We start from the raw sequence: 22,211 nt of genomic DNA, 5'->3' as shown, positions 1-22,211 counted from the left end.
ACAGGGTATACAGCAGCAACACTGACTGCCGTTGGCCCTTCTTTGGTCACACAGGCAAAGGCCTCATCCTGCCCTATGTACTGGGCATCACCTTTGGTGCCTTCCTCATCGGGGCCCTGCTCACAGCTGCGCTCTGGTACATCTATTCTCACACACGTGAGTATCCCAAGCCCCCAACCCACCCCTACAGTAGCACTCGGAGGCCCTCCACACCACCCCGGGGCAGGCTCAGAGAAGCCTCTGGGGAAGTGGGGAGCCCTGGCTGGGGCCCTGACCTCCACCCCTGCCCACGCCCCTCAGGTGCCCCCAGCAAGCGGGAGCCCGTGGTGGCGGTGGCGGCCCCGGCCTCCTCTGAGAGCAGCAGTACCAACCACAGCATCGGGAGCACCCAGAGTACCCCCTGCTCCACCAGCAGCATGGCATAGTGCCCAGCCTGGAGCCTCGGGGGCCCCCCAGCCAGCCCTGGCCCCACGGCAGAGACCAGGCAGCCAGAAGCTGGGAACCACTGGCCGTGAACCAGTGCCCGGAGCCAAACGCCTCCACTCAGCAGAGGATGGAGCATGCCCTCTGCACCCACCCCTCACACCTCCCTCGCAGAGGCTTGCTGCCAGTGGAGACTCCAGCCCGGAGCACCCCGGGGTCTCCTCACCCCACTTTGCAGAACTCTCCAACCCAGGGGCTCTGGGATACGGCTGCCCGGATCTACAGAGAGACCCAGCACTGCCCTGTTCATCCACATTGCTGTAGAGGCTCAAGCAGCTGCCTTCCAGCTGGATCCTGTGCTGGTGGACTGGGCAGGGTGGGAAGTGAGAACTCCGGACATGCCAGCCCAGCCCAGCCCAGCCCAGAGCCACCCGCATCTGGTCCTGGTGGCCTCCTCACCTGAACTGGCACAACTTTGGTGGGGGAAACAGAAGCTGAGGGGTGCTCAGCTCAGGGAGGGGCATCTCAGAAGAGGCAAGAACAGTAGGGTGGGGGAACCCAGCCCCTCCCAGAAATGCCACAGAGACCTCCTCCCAGCCCACCCACTGGGCGGGAAGCAGGAGAGGAGTGGCCAGACTGCCGGTCCTGGGCCAAGCCCTGTAAATTCGCCAATAAATTAGACATGAAACCAGTGCCCCTTTGGGTTGTACTGGGAAGAGGGGGAGGGCCATTATGACACAGAACGGGACGGCACACCCCTTGGGCTGGCCTGGTAGCAGATGGCCAGAGCACATGTTCAGAGGAAGCCGGTCCCCTCTGCTGCTCCCTCATTTGGTGGCCCAACACTAAGCCCTGTCTGCAGTCTCTGGGGTTTGGGACACAGCTCCCCGCCAAAGCTCTGAGTTCTAATCCTGCACATGTCTCTTTTCCCTGATGGGCCTGTGAACAGCTCCATGGCTCCTGGAAGCCAGCCACTCTCCCTCATCTGTAAGATGGGCATATAGGGTGGGCGAGGAGGTTTCAGAGCAGTGTCTTGGTATGTGGCAGACAGACATCGGTCCAGTCTTTTCGTGACACAGGCCACCTTATGCTCTGAGGAGGGCATGCTAGAAGCTGCTCCTAGGCCATACAGCCAGGGCCGCCTTTACCCCGCCAGCTCCTACACTCCAGGAGCTCCAGCCCCAAACCCCAAAGGTCTGATGAGGGAGCTAGGAGGTAGCGCTTAAGAGTCAATCAAAAGTTTGTCGTTTATTTACAAAAAATAAAAAATGAAAGGGTTTAAAAGCTTCAATTAGTTCTAGCAACTCACAGTCCCCAAATGCCCAGGCAAAGGCCCTCTCTCTTCCCAGAAGGCACCGGGGGGAAGAGGAAGTCTCTGGCCTAGCCCCAGGCAGGTCTATAGGCTGGTCAGGCAGCTTGCACATAAGCTGGGCCTGAGCCAGGAGGCAGCAGGGTGGGCAGGGCGGGCTGGACTGAAAGCCTGCAATGGTAGGGACTCTGGGAAGCCCCCTCCTGTCTATGCCAGAGGAAGGAGAGGCCACGGTGCGGCCGGCGCTTCTCACATCCCTAGGCCAGTCTCAAAAAGAATCTGCAAGCAGAAATCCAAAGGCACTGAGTATCCGTCTGTGGAGAAGCAGGCAGGTGTGAAGTTCCCGGCTCTGATCCCAGGCCTTGGCTACTGGGACAGGGAAGGCTCCAGCAGCTTTAGGACTCCACCCACCAGGTGCAGGCTCCCCGTGACCAGTACGTGGACCGCAGCAGCCTCACGGAGAATGCTTGCCCCACTGCTGGCTGTGGGGTGGCTGAGGAGGCTCCTCGGGGGGTTCGGGGGTTGAAAGATGGGATCCCGGCCTTGGCTGATCCACTGCAGGGCGTGGGAGATGCAGCTAAAAACTAGGGAGTCCGTGCTAGCAGAGTGAGGTGGGTGCAGCGCCAGCAGCAGGGAGCCCCCCGGCCCGCCGGGCTCTGCGCCGCCGCCGGGGCCGCTCCAGAGGTCGGGGCCGGCTTGTTTCTCGGCCAGGCAGCTCCAGTGTTGCTGGTGTTGGAGGCAGCGGAGCAGCACCTGGTCCAGAGTCACCGTGAAGTTCTGCTGGTCTGGGGGGTCCAGGACAAGGCGTTGGTGGAGGGGAGGGGAGGGGCTGGCCCACAGCCAGCGCTTGCTTAGCACCTGGCTCTTTCTAAACAGCACTTCGCCAGACTCTGCGGGCGCCTGCACCGTGGACTGTGCCCAGTGCAAAGTGCTCGCTAACATGAGAACCAGAGCCTGGTGGTCCAACTCCACCACTCCATGCTCATCTTTACAGTGTCCAGCTGGTCCCCCACCAGGTGGGCCTAAGTATTTCCCCGGAAGCTGGTTAAAAATACAGATCTCAGAGCCCTCCAGACCTGGTCCAGTGTGAGACCCGGACATCTATCTGCTGTAATTGCAGGACAGTACAAAAAGCATTTTAAGAGCCAGTGAGATGGCTTAGTGTGAAGACTTGCCGCCAAGCCTGGCTACCCACATCTAATCCCGACAGCCCATGCCCCACAGGGTGGAAGGAGAGAACAGACTCTCCCACGCTGTCCTCTGACCTCCACTCATGTGCCCAACCCCAACTAAATAAGTGAATAGGTGTAATTAAAAATAACTTTTAAGGGGCTGGAGAGATGGCTCAGAGGTTAAGAGCACTATCTATTCTTCCAGAGGTCCTGAGTTCAATTCCCAGCAACCACATGGTGGCTCACAACCATCTGTAATGAGATCTGGTGCCCTCTTCTGGTCATACAGGCTCTATACATAATAAATAAATAAATCTTAAAAAAAATAATAATAGCCGGGCGGTGGTGGCGCACGCCTTTAATCCCAGCACTCGGGAGGCAGAGGCAGGCGGATCTCTGTGAGTTCGAGGCCAGCCTGGGCTACCAAGTGAGCTCCAGGAGAGGCGCAAAGCTACACAGAGAAACCCTGTCTCGAAAAACCAAAAAAAAAAAAAAAATAATAATAATAATAATAATAATAACTTTTAAGCCGGGCAGTGGTGGCTCACACCTTTAATCCCAGCACTCGGAGGCAGAGCCAGGTGGATCTTTGTGAGTTCAAGGCCAGCCTGGTCTACAGAGCGAGATCCAGGAAAGGCGCAAAGCTACACAGAGAAACCCTGTCTCAAAAAACGCAAAAAAAAAAACCCAAAAAAAAAAAACCCCGCTAGACCTGATAACCCCTTTACCGTGTTGCAGCTCCATGGCACAAATTTTAAATGTGCTAAGTGGTGTTTCTGTGATAAAATCTGTACCCTGGGCCTGATTGATGGCTCAGTTGTTCAGTTCCCGGTATCCATCCACATGGTGGCTCACAACCATCTGTAACTCCAGTCCCAGGGGACCTAATGACCTCTCCTGGCCTCCCCAGGAGCCAGGCACTCCGACATACACATACAATAAAAATGAATCTTTTTAGAAATGCTATCTTCTCCCTGGGCAGTCCCCCTTGGGCCCTCGGAATCAGCCACGCCCCGTCCCCTCACCTGCGTTTTCTGTGGATGACACCTCTGTCAGGTTGGGGCAGAAGACGGCGTAGTCAAACCGGCAGGGCTGGGAGGCCAAGGGACACGGTGTCAGGCTCTGAAAGGATGTCCCTCACACCACCTGACGTCCAAACAGCCCTCCAGGCCCACATCTCGGAGTCGCTGCCCGTCTCTGAACTAGTGACACTGAGGTCACCTTCAGGCCCCCCCCCATTTGCTTCAGTGTCCTCCTGGCTTGTAGCATGCACAGTCTATTGTCCTAAGTACTGGCACACGAGTACTGTTCTGGAGATTTGGGGGGTACCTACTTAAGGTAGTTTAGCTAGCGAACAGGCCCCAACCCCTGGCTGGGCTAGTTTCTGTCTGTGAACCGCTTCAGCCACCTGCTCTGAAATGGGAAATGATCCTGGGAGCCATTTTGGCCCTGACAGCTTAGAACAGACTCAGTTTCCCCAAGCAAAGATGCCACAGACAGCCAGGCATGGTGGCGCACACCTTTAAACCCAGCACTTGGGAGACAGGGAGGTGAATCTCTATGAGTTCGAGACCAGCCTGGTCTACAGGGGACAGTCAGAACTACACAGAGAAACCCTGTCTTGAAAAACCAAACCACGATAAAAACCACGTCACCACGGGGAACGGCTCCATCTCACAGCTGAGGACATCCCGGCCTGCAGCGCCCGCCCACACGGCCAGAGCAGATGCTGCAGGCCGTCCACCCTGCAGGTAGGCCCCTCACCTGCAGCAGCTTCAGCAGAGCGGCAGAGTCCCTGTCACCGGTGGAGTTGAACAGCAGGACGTGTACTTCAGGCCCACTGTGCGGGAAGAAAAGGGTGGGGCGTGCCTCCTGCCTCCCTCCCAGCCCATCCCAGCCCTTTCCTCAAACTGGCCCACCCTCACGCCTGGCATTAGGTCCCCTGGGACTGGAGTTACAGACGGTTGTGAGCCACCATGTGGATGGATACCAGGAACTGAACCTGGTTCTCTGCAAGAGCAGCAAGGCCTCCTAACAACTGAGCCATCAATCAGGCCCAGGGTACAGATTTTATCACAGAAACACCATTTAGTACACTTAAAATTTGTGCCATGGAGCCAAAGCACTGGAAAAGAATTATCAGTGTGACTTTTTTAAAGGGCAGGTTACAACCACTGATGGCTACTGAAGTCGGCCCCAATGGGGTCATTACCCAGGACCTGGAACCCTGTCCCCTGCACCCCAGCCCAGCAAGAGCTCACCCACTGGGGCGTTTACTGCGCTGTAATGACTGGCAATACCAGCGCGCACAGGCCTGCATACTGCTGGTGGTGTGTGCGCCGTCCAGGTACCAGGTGAGAGGTCCCCGCCGCAGCACCTGTGTCCGACCAGGCCACTCCGTGTCCCGAAGCCCTGGCAAAGGCAAGGGAGACAGGACTCTGGGATCCACAAGGCCTGCCACCTTCTGGCCCTGTTACCGGTGTTAGCCCCTGGGTTCCCAGAACGGGCTGCCCTGCTATGGAATCTTCCAGGCAGCCCTGAGAAGGGGCTGCTATCATACAGTCATACGTGATTCCATGTGACAGCCACCAGAGTTCTGAGCTCAGACACAAGCGAGGGCTGGGTTAGAGTGTGACCTAAGATCTGCTCCAGGGCCGTCCCTGACAGCGACCCGGGCACACTGGACTATTCTAAAGGGGTTTAACAGTGTGAGCACCTACTGCAGGCTGAGGGCAGTTATAGAGGGATGGGAGGAGAGGCGGCCACAGCCTAAGGACAGACAGCAGCTACCAGAGTCTTCCAGGCTCTAGCTCAGCATCTGAGTGAGGTCACATCATGAACCGTCAAAACAGCTCTTGGCAGTGGGTGCTATCATGATCTCATTTGGCAGATAGGAAAACGGAGGCTCCAAAGATTTGTGAACTCTAGGGCCGAGAGGAATGTTCACCCTGAGGAACGATCTAGAACTGCCCCAACCCCCACACAGAAAACCAAAAGATGTATCTCAAAGGTCATAAAGATGCAGCAGGGGACTAAATACATCTTAGGGGAACAAGAGGCGTGGTGGTCCTGGCTGGGCAGGAAGCTGCAACTCACCATGTCTCATGTGAGAGGTGGGATGGAAGACAGGTGCCAGAGGCAGCTGCCCCCGTGTGCCTGGCCTGGACACCTTCAGCTCCCGGATGTCTGTGGGGCGGGAGTCTGTGTTCAGTCCCCTCCGAGGCAGGCTCCACGCTCGGCCCACCTGCCCGCCCACACTGGCTCACCTACCCTGGTGGTCCCGCTGCTCCAGCCAACTATGGGCCAGCTGCAAGGCTAAGGCTGCATTGGACCGCTGGTGCTCTCCCTCCAGGCCCAGGGTCAGCGGCAGCCCACCCTCTTCCAGGGCTTCCAACGGTGGACACAGGTACAGAGGACACTGTGGGCAAGGAGGGCAACAGCTGGTGTGTCACAAACCCTGTGAGCACCCCAACCACCAGGGCCTACCGAGACCTGCTCCCAGAACCACAAGTGTTCTGGAGCACAAACAGCACCCCCTCCAACACACACACACACATATAAACACACATACACACACACACACACACACACACACACACACACACACACACATACATATACACACAGCACACACACATATAAACACACATACATACACACACACACACACACATATAAACACACATACATATACACACACACACACATACACACACATATACACACACATACACATACACACACTCACACACACATACACACACACACACATACATATATACACACACACACACATACATATACACACAGCACACACACACACACACACACACACACACACACACACACTGCACATGAGAAACCCGAAGCCTAGCAGGAGACAGTGTCCCGCAGGTCAGCGCACACCTCCACCCTGCCACCAGACCACCCACTCACTCACTGAGGTCTGCTGGGCTCGATCCCTCAGCACGGCCAGGGGACCTTCTGGCTGTAGCACAGTAAAGGCAGGGACACCAGGCTGCAAACAGGCCAGAAGTAACAAGGGCTGCTCGGGCCCTCCGTCTGCGGCCAGTGGCCCCACAGACCTGTGACTGGGTCTAACTTCAACCGAGGCCACAGAGGGCTTCAAGTCACATGGGGAGAGCAGTGGGAAGCCAGACGGTGCAGATGGCTAGGACTTGGTCCTGAGTCGGAATGCTAATGGTTCTGCCCAGCCATTCTCTCCTGAGAGTTAGGGGATAGACCCTGGGCTCCCATGAACCTCTCCTGCCATGTTACCTTAAAGATGCCCCCTTTCTGCCAGGCTATCTTCTCCACCGTGTCTCCTAGCAGGCTGGTGTGGTCAATACCAAGAGAGGACACTCCACACACCACTGGCTTTCTGAAAGCGACAAGAAGGTCCTGATCCCCTAATACTGAGGCACCAGGCACAGGCTTCCGGCTGGCCACCCACCTCCCAGAGCTGCCTCACCTGATGATGTTGGTGCAGTCATAAGCCCCGCCAATGCCCACTTCTACCACAGCCAGGTCCACCTGCAGAAGACCAGACAGCATGGCAGGAGAAATACCCAGATACCACGTGGGAGCTGGAAGCTCCCTCCACTATATTCCGGTCCTCAAGGACTCAGATACGGGTCTAAGAAAGACACACACCTTCTCTTGGAGGAAGACGTGGAAGGCCATGAGCGTGAGGAAGCGGAAGTAAGCAGGCATGGAAATGTGGCTGTCATCCTGCACACAGGAACAAGTCAGAGGCCACAGCCCCACAGCCCTGGCTCCGGGGAGATGGGCCCGCCCCGGCCCTCCACAGTCCCACAGCCCCACAGCCCTGGCTCCGGGGAGATGGGCCTGTCCCGGCCCTCCACAGTCCCACAGCCCTGGCTCTGGGGAGATGGGCCCGCCCTGGCCCTCCATAGTCCCACAGTCCCCGCCCTGGGGAGATGGGCCCGCCCCGGCCCCCCATAGTCCCACAGCCCCTGCCCTGGGGAGATGGGCCCGCCCTGGCCCTCCATAGTCCCACAGTCCCACAGCCCCCCCATCCGGGGAGATGGGCCCGCCCTGGCCCTCCATAGTCCCACAGTCCCACAGCCCCCCATCCAGGGAGATGGGCCTGCCCCGGCCCCCCATAGTCCACAGCCCCCCCTCCGGGGAGATGGGCCCGCCCTGGCCCTCCATAGTCCCACAGCCCCCCTCCGGGGAGATGGGCCTGCCCCGGCCCTCCACAGTCCCACAGCCCCCCCCCCCCCCGGAGATGGGCCCGCCCCGGCCCTCCACAGTCCCACAGCCCCCCCCCCCCCCCGGGAGATGGGCCCGCCCCGGCCCTCCAGCCCCAGCACCTTGAACTCCTCCAGCTGGTGATAGAGGCGCCAGAAGTGCTTGGTGAAAAGTTCGGGACTGATGGGCTTCCCATTGATGCGAATCCGTTCACGCACCTGCACCAGGTGGGGAGAGCTGCCGAGAGACCTGGGGTCATCGGGACTCCTGCCCGAGCCTCAGGGCCTGCCTCGCCCTAGTCAGACTTCTTTCAGAAACACGCAACTGTGTCCCTCCCCGTTGGAGAGGCTCTGTGGAGTCAAGAGCTCCTAACTAGGGCCTCCCAGCCCCTACAGAGGCCCAGCACCTCAGAACTACTTCAGTCTCAGCCCCAGACTTCCTCTCTGTCCGAGTTCATCCCACTTACTGTACCAACCTCAACTAAGACACACCCTCCAGAGAGGAGGGAGCTGGCCTTGTCCCCAGAATGGTCCAGCATCTTCTCTGGGCCGCCAAAGCCCCATGCTTCCCCAGCACACAGATCGGTGACTCTGCTAACATGTGCCTACAACAGTCACCTGCCTTTCAGTCTCAAAGTAATAAATCCAGAGGGAGGAACCATCAGAGCCATTCCCCTGCCCCATCCACATGCTGGGCTAGAAGACCTCATAGGCCCAAGTCAGTGGCTAGAGGTTTTATAAATTATTATTGTGGTAGAAGTGGGCATTGGCGGGGCTTATGACTGCACCAACATCATCATCTGCCCCATCCACATGCTGGGCCAGAGGTAAGGGCACTTGCTGCCAAGCTTGATATCTGAGCTCTATGCCAAGAACTCACATGGCAAAGGAAACTACTCCTAAAAGTTGCCCTCCGACCTCTACTCACGCTCCATGAGGCATGTGCACACACAAGCACATATACAGTAAGAAGATGAATAAAGGTAATAGAGCCAGCCAGTGGTAGCACTCGGGAGGCAGAGCCAGGCGGATCTCCGTGAGTTCAAGGCCAGCCTGGTCTACAGAGCGAGTTCCAGGACAGGCACCAAAACTACACAGAGAAACCCTGTCTCGAAAAAAACAAAAACAAACAAACAAACAAACAAAAAAGGCAATACAACAAAAGTAATTAAATTTTCTCAAGCTTTTAAAAAAGTATTATTCTTTTTATTTAGCTCTTTTTTTTTTCTTTTTTAAGGTATGGTCTCATATAGCCAAGGCTGGTCCCCAACTAGCTGAGGATGACCCTAAATTCCTGATCCTCCTGCCTCTATCTCCCCAGTGATGCATCTCACAGGCATGTGCCACCACACTCAGTTCCCAAAAGACTATTCTAGAAGACAGAAAGTTGCCTTATATAGTCATAAATTGCTTCACCACCTTTGGCCAAATGACAGACATATACTGTCCTTTACGAGTATATCACCTATCAAATGCAGTAGCCACTTAGTGTGCCACGATCACAAGTCTCCTAAAGACACATTTCTCCAGTCTTGTTAGTGACATGTGTCTGCTGGTGACTCCTCAGAGACCCTCACACACCAGGTCACCTCCATGTCGTTCCTTCCTTCCTTTCTTTCTTTTTCTGAGAACTCTGAGATCCACCTGCCTCTGCTGGGATTAAAGGCGAGAGCCACACACCCAGCCAGCTTCCGTTTCTTTATTTTGAATAAACACCAGTTTAGGGAAGCATGTTGACCTGAAATGGCTGTAGCCAACCGGTCTCAGCTGCGCCTGGAGGTGCCTGACGGAGCTGACGGAGTAGAAGCAAGCAAAAGCTGGATACGCTCCTCTCTCAAGGAACAAACCCCAAGGAGCACAATCAGATTCATTCCTCCAAAATGTCATTCATTCTGGAGACAGGCTAAGACACTCATCAAGCATAGGACACAGGTTCTACCTCCAGATCTGGATGTCTGTGTGCCACCACAAGGGGGCGCTGCCTCCAGAGGAAAGCTGCAGCTAAGGCTGGTGGAACTCTACCGCCCCCCTGTGGAGACTTAACAAGGGCCATAAACAGCCCTTATCTGCGTCTTCCTGTTCCTTACTGCAGACCTCGCAACTGACAAACATTTTTGTACTACTTACAGACTGGAGAGCCTGGGAGAGGGCTCAGTCAGTAAGGTGCTTGCCATGAGGATCTGAGTTCAGATCCCAGAATTCCCACACTCCCCCCAAAAAGCTGATGTAGCCTCACTGCTCGGGAGGCAGAGATTAGAGGATCCTTGGGGTTCCTCCAACTGATTCCAGGAGCTCCAGGCTCAGGTTCAGTGAGAGACCCAGCCTCGAAACACACACACACACACACACACACACACACACACACACACACACACACACACACACACTATGCTTGTGCACCCATACATACACATAAATCATATTGGAAGTTGGGTGAAAGGTGGCACATGCCTTTAATCTCAGCACTCAAGAGACAGAGGCAGGTGGGTCTCTGTCAGTTTGAGGCCAGCCTAATAATCTATATGGAGAGTTCCAAGACAGACAGCCAAAGCTACGCAGGGAGACCCCCACCAACCCCGCCCTGCCTCAAAACAAAAATTAAAAAATAAAAAAGCAAAAACAAGCAGGTGTGGTGCCTCACGCCTGCAAATCCAGCAGGACTGAGGTAGGAAGAACCTCAGGAGCTCTAGGCCAGCCTGGGGCACGGAGTGAGTTCCAGGTTAGCCTGGGCTGGAGTAACACCCTCTCAGGAAACTGAAAGAGGGGCTGGAGGGACAGTTCAGCAGTTAAAAGCACTGCTGCTCTTGCAGAGGACCTGGGTTCGAGTCCCAGCACCCACATGTGGCTCAGAACCCTCTGTAACTCCAGTTCTACCAGGCACATATGTGAAGCCCACACCCGCAGGCAAAATAACTACACACATAAAATAAAAATACTAATTAAAAAATTAAAAAAGCAAAAGCAGCCTGGTGGCGGCGCACGCCTCCAGCACGTGGGAGGCAGAGGCAGAGGAAGGCGGATCTCTGTGAGTTCGAGGCCAGCCTGGTCTACAGAGTGAGTTCCAGAACAGGCACCAAAACTATACAGAGAAACCCTGTCTCAAAAAACCAAAAAAAAAGAAAAAAAAAAAAAGAAAAAGAAAAAATTACATTTGTAATTTAAATTAATAAAAGAGCATCTGACTCTTCCAGCCAGGTACTTAGATCATCCCTTAAGATACCATCAATGTCCTTCCATTTCCTTTACTTATGAAAACTGATGGCTGCTATTAGTGGGCCAATATGGACAATGTGGATTTAATGTTTGCTGAATGGATAAATACCGGCAGAGAGACATACAGGCTGGCCTTGGCTCTGGTACCACAGCCCTCCACAGAGCTAAGAGGAAGATACCACCCCAGCCCCCGCCCAAGAGACACATCCCCCCCAGAGTCCCGTACCTAAAGAAGCCTGTCTTCAGGCCGTAGTTCCGCAGGATGCGTTCAGTGAAGGCACAGGTGGAGCCCTAGAAAGCGTTGGGTGGGGTGAAGTGATAGTTAACACTGATTGGAAAATGGGCAGCACCTACAGTCACCCGGGAGACACGTTTCTGGGCAGGTCTGTGAAGGAGCTTCTAGACAGGGCTGCAGGCAAGCCAAACACCAGCATCCATTACTTCCTGACTGAGGATGCAACTCATCTCATGCCACAATGGACCATATCCCCCAGGACTTACAGTCAAATAAACTTCTTCCCTTACATGTTGGACAGTTTCCTGTCACCTTCACATAAGCTAGACATCTGGGAGGGGACCTCAATTGAGAAAACACCTTCGAAAGATCGGCAAACCCATGGGGCATTTTATTAATTGGTGATTGATGTGAGAGGGCCCAGCCCATGGTGGGTGGTGCCACCTCTGGGCTGGTGGTCCTGGGTGCTCTAAGAAAGCAGGCTGAGGGGCTGGAGAGACGGCTCAGCGGTTAAGAGTGCTGGTTGCTCTTCCAGAGGTCCTGAGTTCAATTCCCAGCAACCACATGGTGGCTCACAACCATCCGTAGTGGTGCCCTCTTCTGGCTGCAGACAGAACACTGTGTACATAATAAATACATCTTAAAAAAAAAAAAAGCAAGCAGGCTAAGCAAGCCACGAAGAACAAGCCAGGAAGCAGCCCCTCTCCATGGCCTCTGCATCAGCTCCTGCCTTCAGGTTCCTGCCCTGACCGCTTTTGATAATGAACTATTATTATATGGAACTGTGGGTGAAATAAACCCTTCCCTCCCCAGGTTGCTTCTGGTCACGATGTTTCATCACAGCAATAGTAGCCCTAAGAAGACACCCCAAGTTGCTATTTGGTAGCAGCACGTAGAAAAGCAGCTAATAAATGTGGACAGGCCCCAGCCCACGGGGACGGCTCTTGGGTTACTTTTCTTACCTTTCCTTTGGTCCCAGTGACGTGGATAATGTTTAGACGGTTTAGGTCCTCCACCTACAGCAGACAGAAAGGTCCCTGCCTCAGGCACAGGGTTCCCCAGCAGAGGGGGCAGAGGTGTCCCAGGATCTACTGCCTTACCTGCAGTCCACTCCGTACCAGGTACACCTCCATGGCTTCCAGCTGCGCCTGAGGGTCACTCCGCTGACGCTTCACCTGCTCCAGGTAGCTGGCATTGGTCTGCAGGGTGTTGAGCATGCGTACAGCATCCTGGCAACCACAGTCCTAGTTCAGTGAGGGTCCTTAAGGACGGTGGTGCTCAGGCAACAGTGACAAAGCCAGGCGACAGGCCTGTTAGACCAGTCCTGCTACCTTGGCCTACACTTACTTGGTGAGGAGGGAACCCTGGCATGTTCCCAGTCCTGGCCAAGATGGGAGCCCCGCCCGGGGAGCGCCAGGTAAAGCTGGCAAGACTAACGGGCCTTCATTTCCTGAGCTGCCTTCCCGAGCCTCTATGCCCTCAGCCTTGACCCTCACACCCCCTGGGCCTTTGTCCTTGCTCATTCCACAACTACGCTGGGCACCCATTGGGCTGGGGCAAGGTCCACAGGCATCTAGGGACTTGGAATTCTGGAATTCCTTAAGGCTCTGGAGTTCCACATTCTAACCCCAAGACAAGACGATGAAAGCAATTAGATCTTGAAGAGGAGGAACAGAGAGAGGGAAGGAAGATGTGCCCAGGCCATCCAGCCAGAACCCACAGGTGGGCACAGCCTCAGGAGGGAGCGGATGGGGGTGGGGCCAGAAAATAAATGGAGAGAACTAAATCAGAGGTATTTGAGGATTTAAATCCGGTCGTGTGTGTGTGTGTGTGTGTGTGTGTGTGTGTGTGTGTGCGCGCGCGCGTTTCAACTATATCTACATTCTGCGAAGTCGGTGCTCAGGTGGTCCCCTCGGGCATCAGACCCACGTCACCTGCCCCCTCAGCCTCAAGGCACGGCTAGAAGCCTCACTGCCCTCAAACCGGTGCCACCTGCCTGGCTAACATCAAGTTCTGGCCACTGACAACTGAACCCTGGCACAGCAATCTACAGACATTTTCTGTTTTCCAGATTCTTGGTCTCTTTATCGCCTCTTTTCCCGCCTGTCCGCCAGCCAATTCTGAACACCTGGGTTGCCAGCCTTGAGTCCTGGAGACCCCAGCTCCTCCCGGGTATTCCACTCTGGACTCCAGACTCCTCCCTTCCCCCTTATCCCGCACTGCCAGTGCAGACTCTGGGGTCACTGCAACTTCTGAAACTCAATTCAGACGCTGGGCGACCTGGCGTAATCACCTGCGCCCCTTCCCTCTGCAACGCACACCCTAGGAATTCCCAGATCCGGCCCCCTGACCCCAACTTTCTGGTTCCCTGTCACCTCCCCCGAACTCCGGGATGTCACCGCCTCCCTAACCCCGCAACTTCAGGATCCGCTGTTCCCAGCAGCTGGCGGAGCGCGGCTCCGGTCTGGCCCACGTGTCAGTGCGCGACCCTGTCCCACCGCGGGTCAGAAACCTGGTACTCCATGCCGGGCTCCTGCGGCGCGGGCCACGCGCTCAACCACCGCCGCGCCGCGCCCTCGGCCGTTGCACCACGCGCAGAAACAGCTGCCAGGGACAGAGCCGAGCACAGGTGGCTCCGCGCCCACGACATAGTCCTGATGCCACCGCCAGCTAGGCCTGGGCCGGTGCCGCCCCGCCCCGCCCCGCCCCGCCCCGACGCGCCTCTGGGATTCACCAATCAGAGCCTCTCGAGGCCCCCCGGACCAATGAGAATCGGCGCCCTATCGCGGCCATCTTTGTGAGGGGCAGATCGCGGGCCACTGCGCGGCTTTCGCCGTGCTTCTGAGGGCGCACTGCCGGGAAGGGTGGGGTGGGGTGCGTAGAAGGGGACCTTAAAGGGACTGCGCACCTCCAAAGTTCTGAGCCGCAGGTCTTAAGGACTTGGCCACATATCCCAAAATAGCCACGCCGAGCCAGCAGCCCTCGGTCCCTGCGCCAGGCCAGCTGGGATAGAATTACAGAGCTGGCAGACGCCGGTGGTCATCAATTCCCAGCACCGAAATGTCCGGGCTCAGGCACAGTGGGGATGTGGCCTTTGCGGTCAAGAGTCTGACGCCTCTCCCGAGGCCCCTAACGCACTCTGAGAAACCTAGGAAGACTTCCAAGAGGAGTGGCACCCTTACCGAGGCCTGCGGGGTGCAGGAGAGTTTCCAGGCTAGAAAGGGTACAGTGATTCAAAGCGTTCTACTTGGTTGGACCAAGTTGCTCCCTGGATGCTCCGTTCTGCAGGGCCTTGGAGCCTGTATAGAATGTGCATTAGGGCTGGAGTGGTTAAGAGCACTGGCTGCTCTTCCATAGATCCAAGGTTCAAGCTGAGTCACGGTTCAAGTCCCAGGACCCACACTGCGGCTCACAGCTGGGGACACTCCTACTTCTGGCCTCCAAAAGCACCAGACGTGCACGCACACAATGTAGTGCACAGACTTGCAAACACACACACAAAAAAAACTGGAGTAAATTTGGCTGGCTAAAATTAAAATGGCTTTAGGGAGAGGAGAATGATCGGATTAGCACTTTGTAAACTCCCTGGCAATGGACAGTTGATTTGAGAGCAATGGAGGGGAGGGGGAATACACAGTAATCTCACCTAATTGTGGGTGAAGAGGCCCCTCCATTTGTGGAAGGCACTGGAGAAAAGGCGGCCCTTGGATCGATGATGGGTTTTCAATATCTTCCGCTTTCCATCATTGGGCTTAAATATTTAGCAGGGATTGTCTCTTGTTAAATAAACAAGAGATGTTTGGGGAGGAGTCTGGACTTCGGCTCTCTGAACACGCTGCTGGACTCAAACGCACAGAGATCTGCTTGTGTTGGGTGTTGGCCTCCTGAGAGCTGGGATCAAGGTGGTCAAGTGTGTATTTCAGCGAACAGCTTCGCTCACTTTGGGCCCACTTTCCCTCTGTTTTTCTGTGGGGTTCAGTCTATAACCCAGGTGGACTTGAGACACCACAGCTGGGCCAGGCTAGTCTCAAATTCTCTTATGCAGCAAAAGATGACTGAACTCAATCCTCCTGCCTCCACTTTCAAGTGCTGAGATTACAGGGCTGGATGACAGGCCTATAGTGCCCACCTGGTTTTACATCCTGCAGGGATCTAATCCAGCACCTCATGCAAGCTGGGCAAGCCACCTGCCACTGCCCAGTCCTCCAAGGATTTGGTTTGTTATTTGAGACAGGTCTGGCGCACCCCAGGCCTTCCTCTAACTGCCTGTGTAGCCCAGAGTGATCTGAAACTCTGATCTTTCTGCCTCCACCTCCCAGGTGCTGGGATTACAGGATTTTGCCACTTCGCCTGGCTTTGTCCACAGGTGTATTTCAGCGAGCAGCCTCACCCATTCTTAGCCTACTTCTCAGTCTCTCTATTTTTTCTACGGGTCTCAGTCTGTAACCCAGGAGGACTTGAACTCAAGATCCTTCCTCTATCTGCTGACTGGTCTGACAGCCCTTGTGAGCCAGTTTTGGTTTGTTTGTTTGTTTGTTTGTTTGTTTGTTTGTTTGTTTTTAATCTTCTCTCTGCCAATCACAAAAACACTTTGTGCCTCTAGAAGTGTGATTAAGAGGCAGAGCTTCAGCTGGGTGGTGGTGCACACGCCTTTAATCCCAGCACTTGGGAGGCAGAGGCAGGCTGGTCTCTGAGTTCGAGGCCAGCCTGGGCTACAGATGTTCCAAGACGGCCAGCGATACACTATAAAAATATAATATTAGAGTAAAAGCGTTTGTGCACCTAGTTCTGTCCTGGGGTGGGGGTGGTATTTTTTAGCTGTCAGATCTGTAAGAAGTGACCCTGGAGTTGTACAGCAGCCCAAGTGAAGGCTGCTATCCTCTGCGGAGCGAAGAAGAAAGCCCTGCTCGTCTACGGTCCTGGCTGAGCGAATTTCCTTTCCTCTCGTTGTTTTCCTTGTTTGGTCGACTGGGCTTTTGTTTGTTTGTTTGCTTTATTTTGTTGTTTGTTTATGATAGGTTCTCACTAGATAGCCTACAGTGGCCTGCAACTCCCTCTGTAGCCCAGGCTTGCCTCTAACTCTAATTCTCCTGCCTCAGTTTCCCAAGTACTGGAAATGCATCCAAGGTTCAAGGAATACAGTTATATGCCACTATTCTCAACCTAATTTCCTTTTTATTTTGTGTGGGTGCTTTGCCTGTATTTGTGTCTGTGCCAGCAGAGGGCAGAAAGGGGCAGGGGGTGGGCAGATCCCCTGGAACTGGAATTACAGGCGGCTGGTTGTGAGCTGTCATATGGGTGCTGGGAATTGAACCCAGGTCCTCTGGAAGAGCAGCCCGTGCTCTTGACTGCTGAGCCATCTCTCCAGCCCCAAGTTCCTTTATCTTTGCCATGTCAAAGCAACAGAGGGGCTGGGATCTGGCTAAGCACTAGAGCGTTTGCTCTGTAGATAGCAGCTCTAACCGGAAACAGAAATGCAGACAGACATGGAGGACAAGACACTGGCAATTCCGTGGATCTACTCTGGTATTATTCCACTTGTAGCAGGGAATTGTAAGTGGTATGCCTGGGCCTTGAGCATGTCACCTCTATCCTAGACTTGAGCATATTCTGCTGTCCCCAAGGGCAGGTTTCACGACTTTCCATGTGTTTATTTTATTATTTTGGCCTAGGTCTCATATATCCCACACTGGCCTCTAAATCTCCATGTATTAAAGCTGCCTTGGACTCCTGATCCGCCTCTTCCACCTGGAAAGTGCTGGGTTTACAGGCATGCATCACTATCATATCCAGTTTATACACGCTGGAGGTCATGCCCAAGGCCCTCTGCACACTAGGGAAACGCTGCCAACTGAGTTTTAGGCCCAGCCTTCAATTCCATTCCCAGACCGCAATCAACCCTGTACAAGCAGACTCCATACCATACGGCTTCCATGTACTTTTCCTCCCTGGTGCTAGGATTGGCACACACATGTGCATGCCATAGCATGTCCTCGGAGGTCAGAGGACTACTGCAGGAGTTGGTTCCCTCCTTCCACCAGGTGGGACCTGGGAACCAAACACAGGTTGTTAGGCTTGGGGGCAAGCGCCTCAGCCACCGAGCCATGGTGCTAGCCCATCCACAAGCCTTTCTGCCCAGGATCTTCTTCTGGGCTGTGTTGGAGGTCGAGGTCCCTGTGGCTGATCTGCCTCTCTGAGCTGTGGAGTGCTCCAGGGGTGGAAACATGGTTGCACCCTTGGCTAATCTCCTGTGGGCTGCCTTTAGGCTGCTTCCTGTATTTTGCAGTGATGTAATGGCATCATTTGCCTTCCTTATTTCTGCCCCGTGTGAGCAGAGCCTAAGACTAAGAAGTGAATGACTAGGTCAAGGGTGACTAGGTCAAGGGTGACTAGGTCAAGGGCGATTTGCAGCACACATGCTCACACATATTGCTTTGTTGTGCCCAACAGAGGAGGCAGAGGAAGTTTCCTCACTCCAGTGGCTCCTTCCCATCCTCATATCCCGATGCTTGGCATCAGCCGCCTCAGAACCTTGTGTGAACCAGAGACTGTCCTCATTCTAGGGGGGTAGAAATTGAGGACCGGAGAGATAAGTGAGCACACCCAGACTAGCTCGCTAACATCTACCTTTGTTCCTCCCACCACCTGTCTGCTCCTCCAGTTCTCCCTGTGTTCCTGGACTTGCTGTGGGGCTCTAGAAAGCTGCCCCCCCCATCTCTGATTAGTTTCTTCCACAGCAAGATGAGGTCTGAGGAAGCGGTCTAGCCATCCCTTCCTCACCTGGGTCTCTCTCTACACCTGGAATACTACAAAGAACCAGGACATTCAAACTTATCAGCAGGTGTGCATGGAAGCCTAGCATCCAGAAGTGGGGTGCATCTCTGTACCCCCGGCACAGACAAGGACCCTCCATGTTCCAACATCTACACCAATGACCTACAGAGACCCCCGTCCTTAATGAGTTCCACATCCTCCGCAGGCCTTAACTATGAGTGCAGATGAGTTCCAGGAGCCCGGGCAGCTAGCTCACCGATGGCTGCAATGCTGAAGGAACCGTCTCGCTCCCTCAGCAACCGTTACCTGAACATGGGCTTCCTTTGGCCCTGCAATCGTGCCTTCTAGAGTGACTGGAGGAGGCAGCTGGCCTTCTCCCAGAACCCCATCTCACAGAGCAGGTGACATGGATAAATATGCCACACGCCCTCCTGAAGCCCTTCTTCCCTGGGCTTCCTGCCACCTGCTTGCCTTCCTGTCTGTCCTAGGGTGCACTTTGCTGGTCTCATCTCTGTTCTTTGTTATCTCAGGCCTCTCTGCCACCCTGGCATCCTATGTCCCAAGTCTGTGATAACTTCACCATGCCACAGGCTTAACTGTCCATCAGCCTCCTGGGCTCTTGCCCACAATAGCCACAGTATCTTAAACTGGCCATTCTCATGGCAGTACCTTCTGGAACTGCCGAAGCCTGCTCAAGTTGGCCCAGGCCAACCCAACTGAAAAGCATCTATCCATCTGTGGAGCCACTCCAGCCACAGCCAGGTCTCACTCTGGGTCCTTACGCCAAGCTCCACCGTACCCAGGCCCCCCCTCCAGAGTCCATCCTTTCCCTCCCAGGTCTAACTCGCTGTCTGTCCTCTGCCCCCTAAGTTCTCACTCTTAGGGTAGTTGAGGCCTGTGCGGTTCACATCCCTTATGACAACTCCACGCTCTGCTTCTCCCTGACATGGACCATCACCCAGGCCAGTTTGCTAATGCTCACACTTAGTGGTCACTACCCACCAATGGTTTAATCCTGTTAGCAGCCTGGACTATGGTCATTCTCACTGCATAGAGCAGCAAACTGAGGCACAGGATGTGGTGATGTATTGTGTACCCTAATAAAATTTGCCTAAAGATCAGAGAACAGAACAAACCACTAGGTTAAACATAGAGGCCAGGCAATGGTGGCACACACCTTTAATCCTAGCACTTGGGAGGCAGAAATCTGTCTGGATCTCTGTGAGTTCAAAGCCACCCTGGACTACATGAGATTGACTCAGTCTAGGAAAGAAACAGAGCCAGGCAGTGGTGGCACACACCTTTAATCCCAGTACTTGGGAACCACATATCTTTAATCCCAGCACTTGAGATCTCATGCCTTTGCTTGGGAAGCACACACACCTTTAATCCCAGCACTAGGAAGGAACTGATATGGCTGGGTGGAGAAAGGTGTATGAGGTGTGAGGAGACAGGAACTAAAGCTTTTTGGCTGAAGCTTTTCAACTAAAGGTTTTTCGGCTGGACTCCTTTTGGCTAAGGACTCAGAGACATTCAGTCAGAGGATTCATGGAGTTGGTGAGGTGAGACGTGGCAGTGGCTTGTTCCTTTGCCTCTCTGATCTTGCAGCATTTACCCCAATATCTGGCTCCAGGTTTTTTATTAAAAGACCATTTAGTAATTCGTGTTACAACAGGAGGCCACTCAACCAGCCTTGGGTCGCATAGAGAATGAGGACGGACTGTGGGGTCTTCACATTGGTCTGTCCCTCTGGCCTGGATCATTCAAGTTTGCATGACTGATCTCCACTGTTGCGGGACATTCGCTGCTGTTACCTGCCAACCTTTTGTCCCTTTGGGATTTTGAAGCATGTGGTTGTATTTCCAGAGAAATACTTCTCTGGGCCAGGGGAGATGATTTAGTGGGTTCAGTGCCTGCATTTGAGACAACTGACCCCACAGCACCTGGGAGGCAGAGGCAGGTGGATCTTGTGAGTTGGAGGCCAGCCTGGGCTACAGAGTGAGATCCAGGCCAGCCTGGGCTACAGAGTGAGTTCTAGAGGAGGTGGGGAAAGGAAGCGCCATCCCTGAATCCCTGGCCTGCACCCTGTTTATTTATTGATCCTTTGTGGATTTTACATCATACTTTCTGATCCCATTTATCTCCCTGTCCCCTCCAATCTGCCCTCTGCTCTTGCAACCTCCGCCTGCCAAAAAACAAACAAAACAGGAAAAAAAAAAAAAAAAACCCGACAGAAGAATCTTGTTCTGGAAGCCTCTTGAGTCAGTTTATCCTTTACTGGCCTGCACTTTGTTTTTGAAATAGAGTTTCTCTGTGTAGCTCTGGCTGTCCTGGAACTCAATCTGTAGACCAGGCTGGCTTGGAACTCACAGAGATCCTCCTGCCTCTGTCTCACGAGTGCTGGGATTAAAGGCGTGCACCACCACTGCCTGGCTGCAAGTTCTTTCTAGACATGGTGTGGCTCTGGGATGAGTGCACGTGTCTTGCCTCATGTAACCCTCATGATTGTTTCTGAGGAAGGTTCTCTTCTGAGCCCCATTTCCCAGGGAAGACAGTGACTTAGTCATTTACAGGCTCCATCCCGGGCCCTAGCTGACTCCTGCCCCACCTGCTCCATGTTGTTAGGCGAGGTCACTGCAGTCACCTGCTCAGTGGGGATCATGCCTTAGCTGGGGGTCTCACCTGCCTCCTGTAAAACACAGGTGACACTAGTCTGCTCCCGAGATCCCCGAGACTCCAGTGTCGCCTAGTAATAAACTGGGCAGGGCTTCTGAGGTCCCTGTAAAGTGGCGGTGTGCAGTGAGCAGGGTTCCTTACATCATCTGCTCAGGAGAGTGTCTGGTGACGGGGCCTTCCCTGGGGGCTGCCTCATCCTCGACCCAGGAGGCCTATTTACCCACAAGAAAGCGACACAAGCAACACCAGGCTCCTGGGATCTCCTACCTGAAAGGAAGCGGCCTTAGATTCGCAAGCACTCCCTGGTGGACCTTCCCACGCCATGGTCGCTTCCCTCCAGGACTTCTCCGCCCCAGGCCAGGACCTGAGCAGGCATCTGACTCTCTTCATGACCCGGTCCCCTGCTCCCCTAGTGGGTGGGGCACTAGTGACTCACAAGTTGAGGTGCCTCTGGCCACGCCAGCTCTACCCATCTGTAGTGGACTGCAGGCCCTGCTGGGAGGCTCCCAAGGCCTCGCTCACCCTCTCCACCAGGGGCGGGTTTACCCCGTAGGTTCCTGCTCCATCCTGAGCACAGCCCAGTAACCTTCCTGGGCGTCCTAGCTGCTCTGTCCACTACAGGGCTGGCTGGACTCCCCTCGTGGGTTAAATAACAACCAGACGGAGGCTAAAGGTGAGCGGCAGGAGGGGTGGGTGGAAGGAGGGGAATGTGGGAGATGGCCAAGCCCTCAGGGTGGCCTTCCTGCCCAGGGGAGACTGGCTCTGCCTGGCTTCTTCTAGCTGTCCTCGTCACACCTACCCTTGTGGTTGGACCCATTTGGTTCTTGTCCCCCCTAGCAGATGAGTGGAGCCAGACAAGGGGATGAGGTGACCTTGACCAAGTCCAAGTCTTTAGAAGAGAGGCCTTGTTTTACCAGCTCCGTCAAAAACGAAGCAGCCCCCAGACTGCAGGGGCATCAGAGAAGAGTCCAGGGTTTCCTAGTGTTTCCGTAACTCAGTCTTCTGTGTGTCGGAGTAGCAGAGCTGACACTGTCTAGGAGCTGGGAGCAAGACCCGTGCCTCCCTCCACAGATGGGGACAATGCGCATGTCACGTCAGGGTATCAGGGTTGGATGATGAAGCAGGCCCTCCCTGCGGTGACTTCGGAGGAGAGAGGGATAAGGGGCAGCTTAGCCAGCTGCTTCCGGGACTTTACA

At 54.6% G+C, this 22,211-nt stretch overlaps 2 protein-coding genes across 12 annotated transcripts in view; one reads left to right on the top strand and one right to left on the bottom strand.

Moving 5' to 3' along the window:
• The window catches only part of Eng (endoglin), a 37,016-nt gene extending 35,901 nt beyond the window's left edge, over positions 1-1,115 (top strand). For 3 of the 4 annotated variants that reach the window (XM_076568870.1, XM_076568869.1, XM_006983492.4), the window contains exons 14-15: positions 55-156; positions 301-1,115. In XM_076568870.1, coding sequence (XP_076424985.1) covers positions 55-156; positions 301-425 — 227 coding nt within the window. In that variant the 3' untranslated portion in view covers positions 426-1,115. Of the gene's footprint in view, positions 1-54 lie in introns of all 4 variants that reach the window. The other variant, XM_006983491.4, reaches the window with a different exon arrangement.
• A 530-nt stretch (positions 1,116-1,645) lies between these two features.
• On the bottom strand, positions 1,646-21,634 carry Fpgs (folylpolyglutamate synthase). Of its 8 annotated transcripts, XM_076568880.1 has the most exons (16): positions 21,283-21,404; positions 14,748-14,864; positions 12,666-12,794; positions 12,528-12,581; positions 11,557-11,621; positions 8,241-8,355; positions 7,558-7,635; positions 7,376-7,437; positions 7,183-7,285; positions 6,845-6,922; positions 6,175-6,322; positions 6,001-6,090; positions 5,166-5,316; positions 4,669-4,744; positions 3,930-3,996; positions 1,646-2,517 (listed from the first exon to the last, which is right to left on the bottom strand). In XM_076568880.1, exons 3-16 carry the CDS (start codon positions 12,780-12,782, stop codon positions 2,099-2,101), a joined length of 1,623 nt encoding a protein of 540 aa, XP_076424995.1. In that variant the 5' UTR covers positions 12,783-12,794; positions 14,748-14,864; positions 21,283-21,404; the 3' UTR covers positions 1,646-2,098. The 8 variants fall into 8 exon arrangements, with proteins under 8 accessions (XP_076424995.1, XP_076424992.1, XP_076424998.1 ...); XM_076568877.1 differs by lacking the exon at positions 14,748-14,864 and having other exon boundaries at positions 21,283-21,634; XM_076568883.1 differs by lacking the exons at positions 14,748-14,864; positions 21,283-21,404 and adding an exon at positions 21,452-21,569.
• Between the last annotated feature and the right edge of the window lie 577 nt (positions 21,635-22,211).

The sequence above is a fragment of the Peromyscus maniculatus genome, chromosome 4, assembly GCF_049852395.1.
Source record: "Peromyscus maniculatus bairdii isolate BWxNUB_F1_BW_parent chromosome 4, HU_Pman_BW_mat_3.1, whole genome shotgun sequence".
Taxonomy (NCBI): Eukaryota; Metazoa; Chordata; class Mammalia; order Rodentia; family Cricetidae; genus Peromyscus; species Peromyscus maniculatus.
This window is presented reverse-complemented; position numbering and strand designations above follow the sequence as displayed.

Coding starts and splice junctions, on each gene's coding strand:
- Fpgs (XM_006983493.4), bottom strand. CDS start 14,215: ATGTCGTGGGCGCGGAGCCACCTGTGCTCGGCTCTGTCCCTGGCAGCT. Junction 12,795..14,077: donor AGCCCGGCATGGAGTACCAG/GTTTCTGACCCG, acceptor TGTGGTTGCCAG/GATGCTGTACGCATGCTCAA. Junction 7,438..7,557: donor ACGTCTTCCTCCAAGAGAAG/GTGTGTGTCTTT, acceptor GGTCTTCTGCAG/GTGGACCTGGCTGTGGTAGA.